Below are 19747 nucleotides of genomic sequence, written 5' to 3' on the forward strand. Positions count from 1 at the left end.
AGGTGCTCTCTCCAGTGCAATGGTTCACTGATTGGTGGCCATTTAACAGCCAGTTCTGCCGAGCAAATTGAGCTGCATCAAATTAACATTGAAGAGTTGCTTGAAAGTCACCCAGACTAGTAAACACGGCAGCCAGGCTCAGCTGTGACTTCCAAGGCTATGCGAGTGTGGAACTGCTGCTGGGCTTTTAACGTCAGACCCCTGAGGACCACCCCAGTCACCTGGGAGACATTTGGCTCAGGATGAAAATAAAAAGGAGTCAGCAGTGCATGCGGAGGGGCGGGGGGGGTGGGGGGCGCACACCTGACCGCAGCAGGCGCTCTGCAGGTGGGGGCGCTGCGCTGGGAGCGGTGGGGAGCTGGCTGGTCTCCTGACCTCAGCCTGGGAGGCAAGGATCAGAGGTGAGCAGTTTTTTTCTTTGGAGGGACACCAGTGAAACATGTGCCATTGAAACCTGGGTCTCCTTTGGATCTGTGGCAGCAGACATTTCCATTTGGCTAAGGTTAAGATGAGACATTAACAATCTTCTACCCCCTTCTTTTAGAGCCCTGGCAAGACCAGTGAATTGAATGAAGGAATTATACCCAGAGGTACATACCTGAGCCTGGGTTGCTGCTATGAGATAAAACACCACTAACGCCTTCTCTTTTTCCTTTTCAAACAGTTGGAATTTGGAGCCGGAGACCTGCAGGGACCTTTATTTGGTCTCAAGCTGTTCCGTAATCTCACACCAAGATGGTAAATATGAGAGACAGCAGCTCCTCTTTGGTGGTCTTTGTTGACTTAGGAGACTAGAACTGTGTTCTTTTTATCACGGCAGTTGGCACTGTCTTGTCTGTCCTACAAGGTCACTGCGTACATCAAGGGCAGGTGCAGCACTGGCGTGAAGCCCAGGCAGTGTGCAGGTGGGAAGAGGTGGGATTGCGGGGGCGGACCCTTGTCCCAGCCCCGGCCAGGCTGCACCATCCAGGCCTCACACCTCCCTCACCTATGCCACGAGGCCGCAGAGAAAGTGCTTTCAGGGAGAGTTGGTCAGTGGACCGAAACACTTACAGACTTAAGGATCATTCCATTGTCCCAGAGAATGACAGACTGCCTCATCATCAGGTTGATTGACATATGCCAGAGACGGAGCCCCCAGCCAGCCTCTGCTTCCTGTCGTCTCTGCTGCTGCCATGATGTCACACTCCTAGAACTGTGTATCCCTGTGCCTTGTAGAACAACAGCAGTGTCTTCGTTTCCTATATGGTGGGGGCAGTGATGTCTTTGTGAGCTCAGATAAAAGAACTGGTGGAGGGTAAATAATACCTCTTTCTTCCAGGGGAAGATAGAGCTGAAGGAGTCCTAGAATGGAGTATACGGAGTTTATTTTTTTTATTTATTTATTTTTGATTTATTTATTTTTGAGACAGAGTCTTGCTCTGTTGTCCAGGCTGGAGTTCTGTGGCGTGATCTTGGCTCCCTCCAGCCTCTGCCTCCTGGGTTCAAGCGATTCTCCTGTCTCAGCCTCCCGAGTAGATGGGACTACAGGCATATGCCACCATGCCCAGTTATTTTTGTATTTTTAGTAGAGACAGGGTTTCACCATGTTGCTCAGGCTGGTCTCGAACTTCTGACCTCAGGTGATCCACCTGCCTCAGCCTCCCAAAGTGCTGGGATTACAGGTGTGAGCCACCGCACCTGGCCTATTTTATTTTACTTTTTTTTTTTTAGAGACGAGGTTTTGTTCTGTTGCCCAGGTTAGAGTGCAATAGCCCAATCATAGTTCACTGCAGCCTTGAACTCCTGGGCTCAAGCAGTCCTCCTCCCTCAGCCTCCTGAAAAACTAGCATTACAGGCATGTGCCAACATGTCTGGCTCATTTTTTAGTTTTTTTAGAGAAAAGGTCTCTCTATGTTGCCTAGGCTGGTCTCAAGCTCTTGGATTCAAGCAGTCCTCCCACCTCGGCCTCCCAAAGCACTGAGATTAGAAGCATGAGCCACTTCATCAAGCCTGGAGTACATGTTTTTTGTTTTGAGACAGGTCTCACTTTGTCACCCCAGCTGGAGAATAGTGGTGCAATTTCAGCTCACTGCAGCCTCAACCTCCCAGGCACAGGTGACCCTCCCAAGTAGCTGGGACTACAGATGGGCACCACTACGCCTGACTAATTTTTGTAGAGTTGGGTTTTGTAGAGTAAGGTTTCGCCTTGTTGGCCAGGCTAGCCTCTTAACTCCTGACCTCAGGCGATCTTCCCACCTTGGCCTCCAAAGTGCGCCTAGGCACAGTGGCATGAATAACTTCCTTATCAAACATATACTCTAGGCTGGGCATAGTGGCTCATGCCTATAAATCCCAGCACTTTGGGAGGCTGAGGCGGGAGGATCACCTGAGGTCAGGAGTTCGAGACCAGCTTGGCCAACATGGCGAAACCCATCTAATAAAAATATAAAAATTAACCAGGCGTGATGGCGCTTACCTGTAGTCCCAGCTACTTGGGAGGCTGAGGTGGGAGGATCGCTTGAACCCGGGAGGCGGAGGTTGCAATGAGCCAGGATCACACCATTGTACTCCAGCCTGAGCAGCAGAGCAAGACTGTCTCGAAAAAAAAAGAAAGTTATTACACTTCCAATGAGACATGTGTCTGTGTGCCTGCCAGGCTCTGCAGGGGTTGACCTAATCGCTGCCCACTAGTCTGGTCATTTGTCTGTGGGGCATGGGGCAGGGAACACAGGCAGGCTTGCAGGCCAGCCTGTTGTAGGGAGAGCAGGAAAAGTGTTGAGAGGGAGCCTGGGAAACAGGAGGGCGTGGCCTGTGGGGCAGGCAGAGGCTGCTTAAGCAGAGGCACCAAAACAGTGCTTCCTGGCCGGGCGTGGTGGCTCACGCCTGTAATCCCAGCACTTTGGGAGGGTGAGGCGGGTGGATCACGAGGTCAGGAGATCGAGACCATCCTTGCTAACACGGTGAAACCCTGTCTCTACTAAAAGTACAAAAAATTAACCAGGTGTGGTAGGCGCCTGTAGTCCCAGCTACTCGGGAGGCTGAGGCAGGAGAATGGCATAAACCCGGGAGGCGGAGCTTGCAGTGAGCTGAGATCCGGCCACTGCACTCCAGCCTGGGCGACAAAGCGAGACTCCATCTCAAAAAAAAATAAAAAGGCCGGGCGCGGTGGCTCAAGCCTGTAATCCCAGCACTTTGGGAGGCCGAGGCGGGTGGATCACAAGGTCAGGAGATCGAGACCACAGTGAAACCCCGTCTCTACTAAAAATACAAAAAATTAGCCGGGCGCGGTGGCGGGCGCCTGTAGTCCTAGCTACTCAGGAGGCTGAGGCAGGAGAATGGCGTGAACCCAGGAGGCGGAGCTTGCAGTGAGCCGAGATCGCGCCACTGCACTCCAGCCTGGGCAACAGCGTGAGACTCCGTCTCAAAAAAAATAAATAAAAATTAAAAAAAAATAAAAAATAAAAATAAAGCAGTGCTTCCAAACACACAAAGAGGAAAAGGAGCCTGTGTGACTCACACCTGCAATCCCAGGGTTTTGGGAGGCCAAGGTGGGAGGATTGCTTGAACCCGGGAGGTTGAGGCTGCAATGAGCTGAGACTGCACCACTGCACCCCACCCTAGGTGACAGAGCAAGACTGCCCCGAAAAAAATAATTTAAAAAAAGGTGGAAGGAATGCGGAACATGCTGCCATGGGGCATCACGTGGGTGCTGCTCTACGTCATTGGATTCACCTACTGCGTCTGAGAAGGGGACGGGGATTCAAACTTAGAAGAGAACAGCAGGGAAACCGCATCTGTACACAAATCAGTGTCCTGACCCTGTCTCTTAGATTGGTCACCTCAGATGCTGGTTAGAAGCTGCCTCGGGGGCTGGGTGTGGTGGCTCACGCCTGTAATCCCAGCACTTTAGGAGGCCAGGTGAGATGATCACTTGAGCTCGGGAGTTTGAGACCAGCCTAGGCAACATGGCAAAACCTTGACTCTATGAAAAATATAAAAATTAACCAGGCATGGTAGCACACACCTGTAGTCCCAGCTACGTGGGATGCTGAGGTGGGAGGATCGCTTGAGGTCAGGAGGTCGAGGCTGCAGTGAGCCATGATGACACCACTGCACTTCAGCCTGGGTAACAGAGCAAGACCCTTTCTCAGAAAAAAAAAAAAGAAATGCTGGTCGGGCGTGGTGGCTCACGCCTGTAATCCCAGCACTTTGGGAGGCCGAGGCAGGCGGGTCGCCTGAGGTCAGGAGTTCAAGACAAGCCTGGCCAACATGGTGAAACTGTCTCTACTAAAAATAACAAAATTAGCCGGGCACAGTGGCGGGCGCCTGTAATCCCAGCTACTCGGGAAACTGAGGCAGGAGAGTGGCGTGAACCCGGGAGGCGGAGCTTGCAGTGAGCTGAGATCCAGCCACTGCACTCCAGCCTGGGTGACAGAGCGAGACTCTGTCTTAAAAAAAAATAAAAAGAAAAAGCTGGCCGGGCGCGGTGGCTCACGCCTGTAATCCCAGCACTTTGGGAGGCCGAGGCGGGCGGATCACAGGGTCAGGAGATCGAGACCACGGTGAAACCCCGTCTCTACTAAAAATACAAAAAATTAGCCGGGCGCGGTTGTGGGCGCCTGTAGTCCCAGCTACTCGGGAGGCTGAGGCAGGAGAATGGCGTGAACCCGGGAGGCGGAGCTTGCAGTGAGCCGAGATCGCGCCACTGCACTCCAGCCTGGGCTGGGCGACAGAGCGAGACTCCGTCTCAAAAAAAAAAAAAAAAAAAAAAGAAAAGAAAAAGCTGCCCTGGGTCCTATGAGGGAGGGGACTGGGAATTGAGGTGTTTCAAGTCCCCCAGGTGATTCTTAAGGTTACACAAGCTTGGAAGACACTTTATTAAGGAAAATCTTCTGGCCGTTTTGTCTGCTCAAGCCTCAGTGTCTGTTCATGGAGTGGCCACCAAGAGTCTGGGGTGGACTGATCATCAGTGCTTACAGGCTTGGAAACTGAATTTAGTGCTGCTGCCCAGAGCTTATTAGACTTGAGCAGATTTAGACGGAAGGACGACTGATTTATAAACAAGGGGATGATGTGTGACCAAAGATGCCGGTTTCTTTTTTTTTTTTTTTTTTCTTTTTTTTTTTTTGAGAGGGAGTCTCATTCTGTTACCAAGCTGGAGTACAGTGGCGCAGTCTCGGCTCACTGCAAACTCCACCTCCCAGGTTCAAGTGATTCTCCTGTCTCAGCCTCCTGAGTAGCTGGAACTAACTACAGGCACACGCCACCACGCCTGGCTAATTTTTGTATTTTTAGTAGAGACGGGGTTTCACCATGTTGGCCAGGATAGTCTCCATCACTTGACCTTGTGATCCACCCGCCTTGGCCTCCCAAAGTTCTGGGATTACAGGCGTGAGCCACCGCGCCTGGCCTACCAGTCCAGTTTCTTAATATGTAGTGACCAGATTAGTTATGGATGTCGGCTAACCAGGGTTCTCTAATCCTTGGATCAAGTTGCAGATGTTCCCTGATTTATGATGGAGTTACGGCCCAATAAGCCAATATTTTGACTCATTAAGTCAAAAATAACGACCTGTTGACTGGGCACGGTGGCTCACACCTGTAATCCCAGCACACTGGGAGGCCAAGGTGGGTGGATCACCTGAGGGCAGGAATTCCAGACCAGTCTGGCCAACATGGTGAAACCCCGTCTCTACTAAAAATACAAAAAATTAACCAGACATGGTGGCGGACGCCTGTAGTCCCAGCTACTCGGGAAGCTGGGGCAGGAGAATCCCTTGAACCCAGGAGGCAGAGGTTGCAGTGAGCTGAGATCACGCCACTGCACTCCAGCCTGGGCAACAAGAGTGAAACGCCATCAAAAAAAAAAAAAATCGACCTGTCCAGGCTCAGGTGATCCTTCCTCCTCAGCCTCCCAAGTCGCTATGACTACAGGACGTGCCATCAAACCCGGCTAATTTTGTGTATTTTTTGTAGAGATGGGGGTTTTGCCTTGTTGCCCAGGCTGTTCTTGAACTCCTGGGGTGAAGCAATTTGCCTCCTCAGCCTCCCAAAGTGCTGAGGTGACAGGTGTGAGCCAGTGAGCCTGCCTGCTGTTATTTTAATGCCATAAACATCACCTCTAGAGCTTAGAAAGGAGAGAAAGAAACTTAGGCAATTGATGTTGAGCTCTTTATTAAAGAAACCAGCTGTTAGTTTACCCTTCATCACCTTGAATGAAGTGTGAATTTCATTGTTAGTAAAATGAAATACCCCTTTTCCACCAGAAGATGGGGCTGGACTCCCTTGGAAAGAAACTGCAGAGGCCCTTTTCGGGAACCGGCTTCCCGTGCTCGCTTTGCCTGTAGTTTTTGTCACTAGTACCCAGCTGTCGGTGTACATCAAAAATCACAGCAGCTCTAAAAATATACTGATGCCTCCACCCAGAAATTCTGGTTCCATAGGGCTAGGGTGTCCTCTAGGTAAGTGATTCTCAAACTCTACCGCACTTTGGAATCATTGGGACACTTCGCACTCCAGGCCCGCACTGAGGAAATCAGCATGCCGGCGGAGAAGCCAGCCAGCCGTGATTTGGGGATGAGCCGGGTGATTCCAGCGTGCAGTAGTTTGGGCACCACTGTCTTGGACGACTTAATTTGAGACCCTCCGTAGGTGATTCTGAGTCGCACCCCTCGGCCCCCGGCCATTCTAGCTTGAGCGGGGTTGCACCTGCTGGCTTAGGAATGCAGACGGTCAGGTGCCTCTTTGGTTGTAGCTAAAGTGAGGGCGGCTGAGGGGAGTCGAGACGTTACTGGGAAGATTCTGGCTAGGACCCTCCCTGCTGCTGTGTGGACAGAGGCCTAACCTTCTGCTTTTTTTTTTACTGGGAGCTGGCCCAGGGATGCATAGACGTGACGGTAAGGTCTTAGCCAGGCAGAGAGGAAGTGACAAAGAACAGCTGAGAGCAGGTGCCATCCAGGACCTATTCTGTCTGTGTGTCTCTCCAGCTTTGTGACAACAAACTGTGCTCTGCAGTTTTCATCCCGTGGAATCCGACCCGGCCTGACCACCGTCCTAGCTCGGAACCTAGACAAGAACACCGTGGGCTACCTGCAGTGGCGATGGGGTATCCAGTCAGCCATGAACACTAGCATCGTCCGGGACACTAAAACCAGCCACTTCACTGTGGCCCTGCAGGTGAGCCAAGCAGCCATCGTCTCCTGTAGACAGAGCTCTGGGTGGACCCCTCCTCCCAAGCACTCAGTGTGCCCTTTAAATCCTGCGTTCTGATCACCACTAAGTCTGAGCCCACGCAGGGCCCTGAGGGGCAGGCTCTCAGTGACCCTAGTGGAACCTTCCAGTATGAAATGCAGTTGCCTTCGGGCGCCTAGGGCAGCTATGTCAGATCATCCTAAAGCAGAGCAACATCTTAATGTCTGGTGGGAGCAGCCCGTGGAATCGGGGGTGGGCACATGAAGCCCCACAGCAGAATCTTGCCCTCGGACACCCCTGTGGCCAGGCCAGGGCTAGTGCATGAGAAGCCACCCAACATGGGCCACTGCTCCTTGGCTCTCACCAGCCGCTGCCACCTAGGAGCACAGGCTCAGTGTCGCCAGAGCTTTTTTTTCTTGTGAGAAGCTAGAACACTGGGTTTTCTGTGAAGTCTTCCAGTTTTTAACTACTGGCTGCTAATAAACCATCGTGTACTCGGTGTGGCTGCCAGACCGTGACCTTTGCCTTAAAGGCCTGTGTGCAGCAGATGCCCAGAGCTAATGGGAGGGCAGATGCCACCTCCCCACGGAGTCGCACGTCCCAGCCACGCATCCTTGCACCTCTGTCTCCCCAGCTGGGAATCCCTCACTCCTTTGCACTGATCAGCTATCAGCACAAATTCCAAGATGACGATCAGACTCGCGTGAAAGGATCCCTCAAGTAAGTCCTGGCCTGGCCGGCGTGGAAGCACGCTGGCTGTGCATGCGGGTCTTCACGTGGAGCCAGTTGCTGTAAGATACCTGCTCGTGTGAATATCTACGTGTGTGTGACGTTTTTGGAGAGCTTCCTATTTTGAGGCTGTGGGGGATTTACCATTACAGTCCCAGCCCTTGAGCTTCGAGTGTCGTGGAAGAACTAGACCATGGGTGTCCCGACTTTCTTCTGTCATGAATCTGCTCCCTGGGGGTCGAGGAGGCTGGAGGGAGGGAAGGGACAGGTACCTGGCCTCTTCTCAAATGACAGCTGCTGCTGAAGTGATGAATGAGGGGGACACAGGCACAGACCGCATTCTCTCCCTGCAGAGCAGGCTTCTTTGGGACGGTGGTGGAGTACGGAGCCGAGAGGAAGATCTCCAGGCACAGCGTTTTGGGTGCAGCTGTCAGCATTGGAGTTCCACAGGGTGTTTCTCTCAAAGTCAAGTAAGTTGAACTCAGGCCTTTCTCAGGCATTCAAGGAATGCCTGTCACCTTCACTCAACCAGGCTTTATCCAAGTTAAGGCTGAAATAGCCTTTGCATTGTAATTTTGTTCTTAAGGACACCGTTGCTTGGCTGGGTGCAGTGGCTCATGCCTGTAATCCCCGCACTTTAGGAGGCCAAGGCGGGCAGATCGCCTGAGGTCAGGAGTTCGAGACCAGCCTGGCCAACATGGCGAAACCCCATCTCTACTAAAAATACAAAAATTAGCCAGACGTGGTGGCACGTGCCTATAATCCCAGCTATTTGGGAGGCTGAGGCAGGAGAATTGCTTGAACACGGAGGCGGAGGTTGCAGTAAGCTGAGATCGAGATCACACCACTGCACTCCAGCCTGGGGGACAGCAAGACTCCGTCTCAAAAAAAAGAAAAAAGAAAAAAGCCGGGCGCAGTGGTTCATGCCTGTAATCCCAGCACTTTGGGAGGCCAAGGCGGGCGGATCACGAGGTCAGGAGATCAAGACCATCCTGGCTAACACGGTGAAACCCCGTCTCTACTAAAAATACAAAAAATTAGCTGGGCGTGGTGGTGGGCGCCTGTAGTCCCAGCTACTCGGGAGGCTGAGGCAGGAGAATGGCGTGAACCCAGGAGGCGAAGCTTGCAGTGAGCCAAGATCGCACCACTGCACTCCAGCCTGGGTGGGAGAGCGAGACTCCGTCTCAAAAAAAAAAAAAATACGGCCGGGCACGGTGGCTCAAGCCTGTAATCCCAGCACTTTGGGAGGCCAAGACGGGCGGATCACGAGGTCAGGAGATGGAGATCATCCTGGCTAGCACAGTGAAACCCCATCTCTACTAAAAAATACAAAAACCTAGCCGGGCGAGGTGGCAGGCACCTGTAGTCCCAGCTGCTTGGGAGGCTGAGGCAGGAGAATGGCGTAAACCCAGGAGGCGGAGCTTGCAGTGAGCTGAGATCCGGCCACTGCACTCCAGCCTGGGCGACAGAGCGAGACTCCGTCTCAAAAAAAAAAAAAAAAATACGGCTGCTTGTTTTTGCTGAGTAAGCAAATTTCAACGAGTGCATAGTTCCAACTCTGAGTGAGTGAGGTGTGTGTCTGAGCTCCAGCAGCCACCCAGCAGCCTCGCCTGATGTCACAGGATGGCAGCCTAGCAGCCCAGGCCTCCTGGAGTCACTGGCCTGGTAGCTGTCACCCAGGCACAGCATCTCCAGTAGCAGCTGCTGTGTTGATTCATCCCTCTCACCAGGGGTTTTCATTGGCACACACACCCTTGCTCCACCTGAATCTAGTCACTGTCTTCTCCTTAGTTCCTCAAAAGAGTTGTCTGTTTTTGGCCAGGCGTGGTGGCTCACACATGTAATCCCAGCACTTTGGGAGGCCAAGGCGGGCAGATCACAAGGTCAGGAGATTGAGACCATCCTGGCTAACACGGTGAAACCCCATCTCTATTAAAAATACAAAAAATTAGCCGGGCGTGGTGGCGGGCGCCTGTAGTTCCAGCTACTCAGGAGGCTGAGGCGGGAGAATGGCAGTGAATCCAGGAGGCGGAGCTTGCAGTGAGCCGAGATGGCACCACCACACTCCAGCCTGGGCAACAGTGAAACTCCGTCTCAAAAAAAAAGAATTGTCTGTTTTCGCTTGCATCCGTCTTCTTTCTTTGTAAACCCGCTCCAGTCAGGCCTCTCCAGAAAAACCAGCCCTCTCGGTCATCAGTGGCGCACCCTCCCTCCTGTGACAGACCAGAGGGTGATTCTTCTTCAGCTCACTTGGTCTCTGCACCTGCTGCCTCGGTGGCTATTCCCTCCTGCCCTCACGGCCTCTCCGCCTTGAGTTACAGGATACCACGCCCTGCTCTGGCTTTCCGTACCAGATGGCTGCTCTCTGTGTCCCAAACTTCTAAATGGAGGCACCACTGCAGGGCACAGCCCTTCTCTCTCCAGACTCACTCCCAAGCAGTCATGTCCAGCCTCGTTTCTTTCATGCCCTGAGGACTGTCACGTTGCAAGCGCCAGCTTGGACCACCCCCTTAATCTCCAGCTCATATATGCGTCCAGCTTTCTTTTCCTAATCTCTACTTGGATACCTAACAGCATCACTAATGTCACGTATCCAAACAGAACTCTGTCCCTCCCTGTGCCCCCAGACTCGTAGGTGCTTCAGAACCTGCTCTGCCTGAAGTCTTTCCCATCCCTCTCTCTTTTTTTATTTTATTTCTACAGAGACAGAGTCTCACTTGGTTGCCCAGGCTGGTTTTGAACTCCTGACTTCAAGCAGTTATCCCTCTTTGGCCTCCCAAAGTGTTAGGATTACAGGTGTGAGCCACAGCGCCCAGCCTTCTTTCCTATCAGTAAATGAGAGCTCCAGCCTTCTACTTGCTCTGTCCAAAAACCTTGGAGTCAGCCTCCATCTCTCTCTCTCACACACTCCAAATCAGACATATCTCAAAATCATCTCATGAACATGTACTCCAAAAGTGTATCCCCAATCTGGCCATTTCTCAACCTCACTGCCACCAACCACTTTGTCTTAGTTACACAGCACCCTCCCCACTGACCCCCTCTCCCTCCTTGTGTGTCTGCTCTCCGTAGGAGTCCTTGTTAAAATTGAAGGCAGTTCACGTCTGTCTTCTGCCTAAAACCTCAGAGATTCCTTGAATTCCAGGCAGAGGCCAAAGCCCTTCAGAGACTTTGGAGCCTGCAACGCCCTCCGTGACGTAGCATTTCTCTCTCCCCCAACTCCAGCCGCCCCGACCCCCTGAGCCCGGCGCGCACCAGCCCCTCCTGCTTATGAGGTGGCCTTTGCTGTTTCTCAGTCTGCAGATAAATATGTGGCCATTTCCTTCACTCCCTGTAGGTATCTGCTCTCTGCTCAAATGTCCCCTAATTCACCTTGTATACATCGTAGCCCTTTCCCTTGCCCCAGGTGATCCCCCCACCATGTTTAGTCTCTGGCGAACCAGTCTCCATCTGAAGGGCCATCTCCTCCACTCCTCATCAGAAATAAGCACTTGGACTTGGTCCATTTTATTCTCATCTGCACTTCTAGAGCTTAAAACCCATCCTAGTACTTGATAGGAACTCAGCGAGTGAATAAAAGTGGATCACAGCTCAGTTTTGGAAACAAAAGCCAAATCACTTACCAAGATCAGAGTTGGCATCAGCCATCTCTCCTCAAGTAATATTCAAAGGCTCAGTACAGTGGCTCATACACTTTGGGAGGCCAAGACGGGAGGATCACTTGAGCCCAGGAGCTCACGGTGGTAGTGAGCTCTGACTGTGCCTCTCAGCCTAGATGACAGAGTGAGACCCCGTCACTTCAAAAAAAAAAAAAACTTTTTGTCTTGAGGTCTACTTTATCTGTTATTATATAGCTCTTTTAGCCTTCTTATGCTTACTATTTATTTTTTTGCCCATTCACATTTAACCTAGCTCTGTTTATATGTGTGTGTGTGTGTGTGTGTGTGTGTGTGTGTATTTTTTTTTTTTTTTTTTTTTTTTGAGACAGAGTTTCATTCTTGTTCCCCAGACTGGAGTGCAGTGGCACAATCTCAGCTCACTGCAACCTCCACCTCCCAGGTTCAAGCAATTCTTCTGCCTCAGCCTCCTGAGTAGCTGGGATTACGGGTGTCTGACACCACACCCAACTAATTTTTGTATTTTAAGTAGAGACAGAGTTTCACCATGTTGGCCAGGCTGGTCTCAAACTCCTGACCTCAAGCCATCCGCCTGCCTCGGCCTCCCAAAATGCTAGGATTAGAGGCGTGAGCCACCACACCCGGCCAGGTTTTGAGTGTTCTTTATCAATTCTGGAATTGCTTTTATTCTGGAAGGGTATGGTCAGGTATTGTCAGTGGCTACTCAACAGTTTTTCTTTTTTTGGCTTTTCAGCAGTTTGTGATGTACATAGATATGGCTTTTGTTGTATTTATCATGCTTGGGGTTTCCTAAACTTCTTGCATCTGTAAATTTCCTTTTCATCACTGGGACTCTAATTACCAATGTATTAAACTTAACAGTCTTCCACGGGTTTCTGACATTGTGTCCATGCGTCCTCAATCCTTTTCCTCTTTGTTCTTCATACTGGATAATTTCTTTCTTTCGTTTTTTTTTTTTTTTTTGAGACAGAGTCTCGCTCTGTCACCCAGGCTGGAGTGCAGTGGTACAATCTCAGCTCACTGCAACCTCTGCCTCCTGGGTTGAAGCGATTCTCCTGCCTCACTCAGCCTCCCGAGTAGCTGGGACTACAAACAGGCACCGCCACACCCGGCTAATGTTTGTATTTTTGGTAGAGACGGAGTTTCACCATGTTGGCCAGGCTGGTCTAAAACTCCTGACCTCAGGTGATTCGCCCAACTCGGCCTCCCAAAGTGCTGGGATTACAGGCGTGAGTCACCATGCCTGGCCAATTTTTTTTATATGTGGTCCAGAGTTTACACATTGGTCCAATAGGAGCTACTCGGCCACCACTAGAAGCAGAACCTCCTTAACTGACTAACTTTTGAAGTCTTCACCAACTTCTTTGGAAACCTCAGTTAAGGACTGAGATGTGACTCTCCAGTGCCATCTGGAGGAGCCCATTCCTGTCCTCTCCATCCTATGACCGAATGCACCTATAGGGGACGTTGACCCTGTGAAGTGTTCCTGTTGTTGCTTTGACTGGAGGTCAGCAGATACTGGGATCTTTCTTCTGTCACAGTGTCAGATCCATCAGCCAGACTTTGGAACAGGAGGCCAGCAGAAGGCGGTGGACTGTGAAAGGAGCAGACTGCAGCCTCCTTTAACTCGCAACTGGACGCAGCACAAGTTCTCCTGTGGCTGACACCCCATTGCCCTTCCCTGGAAAACCTGATTCATCTTGGGTGTTTTGTTTTTTGTATTTTTCCGCAGGCTCAACAGGGCCAGTCAGACATACTTCTTCCCTATTCACTTGACGGACCAGCTGCTGCCCAGCGCCGTGTTCTATGCCACCGTGGGGCCTCTAGTGGTCTACTTTGCCATGCACCGTCTGATCATCAAACCATACCTCAGGGCTCAGAAAGAGAAGTGAGTTGACACATCATGGGCATGTCACTAGCCAGCCCTGTGCCTCAGTTTCCTCACCCTTAAAATGGAGGGGATAACAGAGCCTACTGCATCGAGTGATGAGGAAAACCTGAGTTAATTAATGCATGTAAAGCGCTTAGGCTGATGTCTGGGCCACGATTGGTAAATGTTAACTATTTCTCATCATTGTCAGTAGTTGGACTGCTGTTATGTCTTCATTTGTAATTCCTGCTCTTAGAAAGGACTGGAGTTTATAGAAGTGTTGGGCCTCGGCCGGGCACGGTGGCTCACGCCTGTAATCCGAGCACTTTGGGAGGCTGAGGCAGGTAGATTACCCGAGGTGAGGCATTCAGGACCAGTCTGGCCAACATGGCGAAACCCTGTCTCTATTAAAAAATAGAAAACTTAGCTGGGCATGGTGGCATGCATGCGCCTGTACTCCCAGCTACCCAGGAGGCTGAGACAGGAGAATTGCTTGAACCCGGGAGGCAGAGGTTGCAGTGAGCCGAGACGGTGCCATGGCACTCCGGCCTGGGCGACAGAGCAAGACTCAGTCTCAAAAAAAAAGGCCGGGCACGGTGGCTCACGCCTGTAATCCCAGCACTTTTGGGAGGCCGAGGCGGGCAGATCTCGAGGTCAAGAGATCGAGACCATCCTGGATAACACAGTGAAACCCCGTCTCTATTAAAAATACAAAAAAATAAAATTAGCCAGGTGTGGTGGCGGGCGCCTGTAGTCCCAGCTACTCAGGAGGCTGAGGCAGGAGAATGGCGTGAACCTGGGAGGTGGAACTTGCAGTGAGCCAAGATCGCGCCCACCGCACTCCAGCCTGGGCGACAGAGCGAGACTACGTCTCAAAAAAAAAAAGTGTTGAGTCTCTAAACCATAGCCTCAAGAAATAAACAGTTTTCCTTTCCCGGCCCTGAGTTTAAGAGGAATGCATTCTGGATTCTTAGGTAAGGGGCCTGCATTAACTATAGTCTTGAAAGTCATGGAAACGCAATTTATTTTGCAGTTTCTTAGATAATCCATTGGGGCATGCCATGAACCCTAAATTATTAGTGCAAGCATTTCTACACAAAACTGAGAGCTGGTATAGATTTGTTACTTTGTAATATCTCATTTAGTAAATAAAGCATTGCACTTAGAGAATCTCTGATAAAGGAATGAATCTCCTCTTCTGGGCCCCTCTGGCCTTTGGATTCAGAATCCTAGTTCGCTAGGAGGCTTGAAGCTTGGAACAGTCTTCTGGGAGGACAGGCATATACTGACCCCAAGGCCCATACTTTGTTACAGGAAAGCGGATCTCTGTGTCCAAAGTGGTATTAGTTGTTCCTACCAAAAGTCTTATTTAGTAACTCATGCCTGTAATCCTAGCACTTTTGGAGGCCAAGACAGTAGGATCACTTGAGCCCAGGAGTTCGCGACTAGCCTGGGCAATATAGTGAGACCCCCATCTCTATTTTAAAATTAAAATTAAGGGCCGGGCGTGGTGGCTCAAGCCTGTAATCCCAGCACTTTGGGAGGCCGAGACGGGTGGATCACGAGGTCAGGAGATCGAGACCATCCTGGCTAACCTGGTGAAACCTCGTCTCTACTAAAAAATACAAAAAACTAGCCGGGCGAGGTGGCGGGCACCTGTAGTCCCAGCTGCTCGGGAGGCTGAGGCAGGAGAATGGCGTGAACCCGGGAGACGGAGCTTGCAGTGAGCTGAGATCCGGCCACTGCACTCCAGCCCGGGGGACAGAGCGAGACTCCGTCTCAAAAAAAAAAAAAAAAAAAAAAAAAGAAAACTAATAATCCCACAAGGTTGGTGGGATCTCCTGAAATTCTCGTGTGGTGGGGTCTTCTTTCCAAAGAGACTGACAGTGGGTGCCCGTCAGCTCGGTGAGGAGGTGGGGCGGAGCCATCTAAGGGTAAAATGAACGCTGCCAGCCTGTGACCAACAGACTTGCCTGAGACTGTCGTGGGAATATTTTTTAAAGTTCTAGAACTGGAACTCCAGTAAGATGACAGACTGTTTGCTGGGCTCAGGTCCAGCACGGGAGGCGCTGTGTTGGCTGGAAGCTGGGCAGCGCCACGCTAACATGGGGCTTGTGTTCCTCTCGCGTAAGGGAATTGGAGAAGCAGAGGGAAAGCGCCGCCAGCGACGTGTTGCAGAAGAAGCAAGAGGCGGAGTCCGCTGTGAGTGCTGCTCCACCGCTCCTAAGCGAGGGCTGTAGGGGACACACTCCACACCCCACATGTTGGTCTCAGGCCTTAGATGTCAGACTTCTCTTCTCCAACAACTCGGCTCTCCATGTAGTCTTTACTGTGGGATGCGCTACTGGGCTCTGCAGGTCCTGCCCTAAAGATAGTTACCCTCCAAAGGCATAACAAGGGCTTTTTTAAAGTGGTGAGTGTTGGCCTCTTTTCCTTCTCTCTGAGTGCTCTGCCTTTTACGGAGCAGGAGGGAGCAGGCTTCCTGGGTAAGTGGCGAGCACACTCCCAGGTGGCCGTGGGCCGTGTGTGTGGCCTGGCGAGCACATGCCTGTCTGAGTGGGCAGCACAGCTATGCCCAGTAGAATGGCGCCACAGGAGGACACAGGTCCTTTCTCAGGAGGAGCTGGGATTCCAGCTTCTCCTGTGAAATCTCTTTTATTTTTAAAGCTGACAACGCATGCAATGTTTTTTTATTGAGTCAAGAAATCCCACCCACACATTTATGATCCCCAGGAAGGGAGCTCCCACCGGCAGCCACAGGAGGGTCATGCCGTTTCTGGTGCTTCTCACCTTCTGACCCAGAGTTGCCTGCCCTAGGTCTAGGAGTTTCAGAGAGAGCCACTTGGGTAGCAGAGCTGTCAGGGCGCCCACTCCCTTGCTTTCCAGGCCCTGAGCGGGCATGTTGGCATGGACAAGACTGCCTGCCTGTGGCCCTCTGACCAGAGGTGGAGCAGGCCTGGTGGGGCCCTGACTGTGTCATCCTTGTTCTCTGCCAGGTCCGGCTGATGCAGGAATCTGTCCGAAGGATAATTGAGGCAGAAGAGTCCAGAATGGGTGAGAATATGTGTCCTCTCTTGGGCCAGGGTGGGCGCTGGGGGTCTCCAAGCGGCACAGGGAGGTGCCTGGAGAAGGCCTTCCTCTACTCGGAGTCTGTCCTTAGGCCTCATCATCGTCAATGCCTGGTACGGGAAGTTTGTCAATGACAAGAGCAGGAAGAGTGAGAAGGTGAAGGTGATTGACGTGACTGTGCCCCTGCAGTGCCTGGTGAAGGACTCAAAGCTCATCCTCACGGAGGCCTCCAAGGTACAGCCGCACCAGCCACCACATGCCATGTGCTCACAGATCTGAACGGGCTGGGCGCGGTGACTCACGTCTGTAGTCCTAGCACTTTGGGAGGCCAGGGTGGGCAGATTGCTTGAGCCCGGGAGTTTGAGATCAGCCTAGACAACATGGCAAAACCCTATCTCTACAAAAAAGAGAAAAAATTAGCTGAGCATGGTGACATGTGCCTGTTGTCCCAGCTGTTCGGGAGGCTAAAGCGGGAGGATTGGTTGAACCCAGGAGGTTGAGGCTAGAGTGAGCTGTGATTGTGCCACTGCACTCCAGCCTGGGTGACAGAGCAAGACCCTGTCTCAAAAAAACAAACAGTGGTTTGAAGAATAGCTTCAGTCTGACAAGGACAGCCTGGCCCCTTGAAGTGGGATCTTTGCCATCATCGACATCTACTGCGTGGGATGCCGCCCAGCTCCTGAGCAGTACCCACTTTGGAGCTATTTGCTTCATTCAGTCATTTCTTTCACCACTCACTCAATAAGGATTTACTGAGCCCCGCCTGTGGGCCAGCCACACCAGCAAACAGAACACGTGCCTGCCTTCATGGCATTTGATTCTGTTTATTTTTGCCTCATTGCAGAAAGAGCATGAGGTCACTTGTAACATGTGTGAGTCTCACCTCTGGGGCCTGGTGCGTGGACCATCCAGAAGGATGAAAATGCAGGTTAGCTCAGGCCAGAGAGCTCCTGGCACCCTAGAAATCATCTAGTGGCCCTGTCTTAGTGTGACGATGGGGCCTTTATTAAGAAGCAAGTCTTGGCAACTTTTTTAAATTCTTGTTTCTTTTTCTTCAAGCCCCAAAGTTTGCACCTCCCCAGGGAATGTCAGAGCCTGTGCACACTGCCCCTCCGGTGGTAGTGAGGAGGAGTGCTGGTCTTAGACCGTCTGGAGTACTGAGAGTAGCAATTTGTTTGTTACAGGCTGGGCTGCCTGGCTTTTATGACCCGTGTGTGGGGGAAGAGAAGAACCTGAAAGTGCTCTATCAGTTCCGGGGCGTCCTGCATCAGGTGATGGTGCTGGACAGTGAGGCCCTCCGGATACCAAAGCAGTGTGAGTAGCCGTCCCTTCGCAGTCACCAGCTAATGGAGGCGGGGACCTCAAAGCGGTTGCTCGGTGTGTGGGCTGCTGGCCACCTTCTCTCAGCTGCCTGCCTGGGACCAGAGACGCCAACTAGCCCTTGACCCATGATTCACTCAGCGCCTGTGATTTGTGCCTTAAAAAGGGGGCTGGGGCCCTTTCACAGGTGGAATTAGTGAGCTCGTTGGAAACTGGCTTGAGTGAGGGGGATGAAAGCAGACCTCCACGTTCCAGAAGCAGTAGATTTTTGGCAGCGGGTGCTCTGCCTCACCTGGGCCCAGCCAGCTGCTGGTCCGGGTGACCGCTGGCCCCATCAGCAGAAAGGAGCATGGGAACAGCCGCCTTCTGATCACCTGTGTCTGTCTTTTCCTTTACAGCCCACAGGATCGATACAGATGGATAAACTGCCAAGAACCAGATTTTTAAAAGGCTGCAAAAAATATTTTCCTGGGAGTCTACAAATTTGGAAACAGGGAAAAAACCCAGACATCAGATGTTTTTATTTTATATTATTATTATAGGAGGTGGTACCATATCAATTATGTGAAGGGACATGCAGACACCCCAGCTTTTGAGGGTGCTGGGGGTAGGACTGAGGCAGCCCCACTGGGAACCAGACTGCAGCGTGGCCCGTGGCTGTTTTACCAAGGACCGGTTCCTGGAGGGAAGGGCCCTGGCCCTGACTCTGCTGGGTCCCCTGAGTATGCGTGTGGCCCGCAGCGCGCCGCCCCGTAGTTCTTGGTTGGGTGTGGAGGTGTTTGTGGAACACCCTGCCCTCCACCACAGGAGCGTGAGCTGCTTCTCCTGAAATCCTGAACATGGGAAACAACGTGGAAAGCAGGCAGGCCTCCAGGTCAGGGAGCGTCTGCTGCGCTGACTTCCCATGACCACCTCCTCCTGCTGAAATATTACTGCTTGAATCTGGAGCAGATTGCGGGTTTATAAAACTGCTTTTTATCTGAGAACAAACAGGTTTGGAAATTAGTCTTTTTTCCCCACTCCCAGAGCTGCTCAAATCATTCCACCAGCCCCCTTGGCTTGGGACAGGGTAGTGTAACTCCCGATCCCAGGGCCTGGCCCTGACACGGGTGGCTTCCCGTATCCCTGTGGGAAAACGCCCTGCCACCAGCGGGCTTGAGCTGGCCTGTGTCCCTCCACCGCCTGCACCACCCACCTCCAGAGTGCAGTGCTGGGCAAGGGCAGTTCAAGAGGACGGACCAGGCGCTCAGCAAGACATCAGACGCACCCAACTCGGCGGTGTGGACCCCAGGCCTGGCCTGTGGCACCCAGCAGGTGGCACTGCAGCTCCCCGCTCCTGCAGGTCCAGCGTCCTCACAGGGACACCAGGGCCTGTGCTCCGGAACCTTCCTTCAGACCCTTCCTCCACGTGCCCACTTGGGATGCAGAATGCGGCAGAGCCGGAACCCCTTCCAGCCTGGGCTTTGGCTGCAGTAAAGTTACCTGAGGCCTGTCTCGTGGGTCCTGGAAGTGGCAGCCATCAGTCGCTTTTGCTGACCCCTTGGAGCAAGCGCTGCCCAGGCAGTGGCCGAGACAGCTGGCGCTGGGGGCCCCAAGCTGCGCCGGCCTCCAGCCCACCCACAGCTGTTGCTAAAGTCAGGCCTCCCTCCCCAGCACTGGTATCTGAGTAACGGCTAAGAACCTCCTTCTTCTGGTTTTGAAAAGCAGTTCAGGTTGTCCAATTCTGTAATATTCATCTCCATTTTTTAAAAAGGTTTCTCTGACGGCCCCACGGCCCGAGCCGCGGTGAGCATCGTGTTGCATGAGCCTGGGCCCCGGGCTTCCCATGCGCCTCTGCCACGGGCGCTTCTGGGCACCTTCCTCTGCGTTTCATTTGCAGTCGACTGTACAGAAGGCACTCACCACAATAAACCTTTCCTGAAAGCAGAGGCTGGCGCTCTTCTGTTTA

The 19747-nt window shown here is 52.1% G+C and overlaps 1 protein-coding gene across 1 annotated transcript in view; it reads left to right on the forward strand.

Moving 5' to 3' along the window:
• LOC105479482 (DnaJ heat shock protein family (Hsp40) member C11) overlaps nt 1–19727 on the forward strand; it is a 73363-nt gene extending 53636 nt beyond the window's left edge. The window contains exons 7-16 of the mRNA XM_011737476.2: nt 665–738; nt 6969–7158; nt 7808–7893; nt 8256–8372; nt 13273–13428; nt 15543–15612; nt 16407–16464; nt 16571–16713; nt 17664–17793; nt 18198–19727. Coding sequence (XP_011735778.2) covers nt 665–738; nt 6969–7158; nt 7808–7893; nt 8256–8372; nt 13273–13428; nt 15543–15612; nt 16407–16464; nt 16571–16713; nt 17664–17793; nt 18198–18223 — 1050 coding nt within the window. The 3' untranslated portion in view covers nt 18224–19727. The remainder of the gene's footprint in view (nt 1–664; nt 739–6968; nt 7159–7807; nt 7894–8255; nt 8373–13272; nt 13429–15542; nt 15613–16406; nt 16465–16570; nt 16714–17663; nt 17794–18197) is intronic.
• The last annotated feature ends 20 nt before the right edge of the window (nt 19728–19747 follow it).

The sequence above is a fragment of the Macaca nemestrina genome, chromosome 1, assembly GCF_043159975.1.
Source record: "Macaca nemestrina isolate mMacNem1 chromosome 1, mMacNem.hap1, whole genome shotgun sequence".
In the NCBI taxonomy this organism is placed as follows: domain Eukaryota; kingdom Metazoa; phylum Chordata; class Mammalia; order Primates; family Cercopithecidae; genus Macaca; species Macaca nemestrina.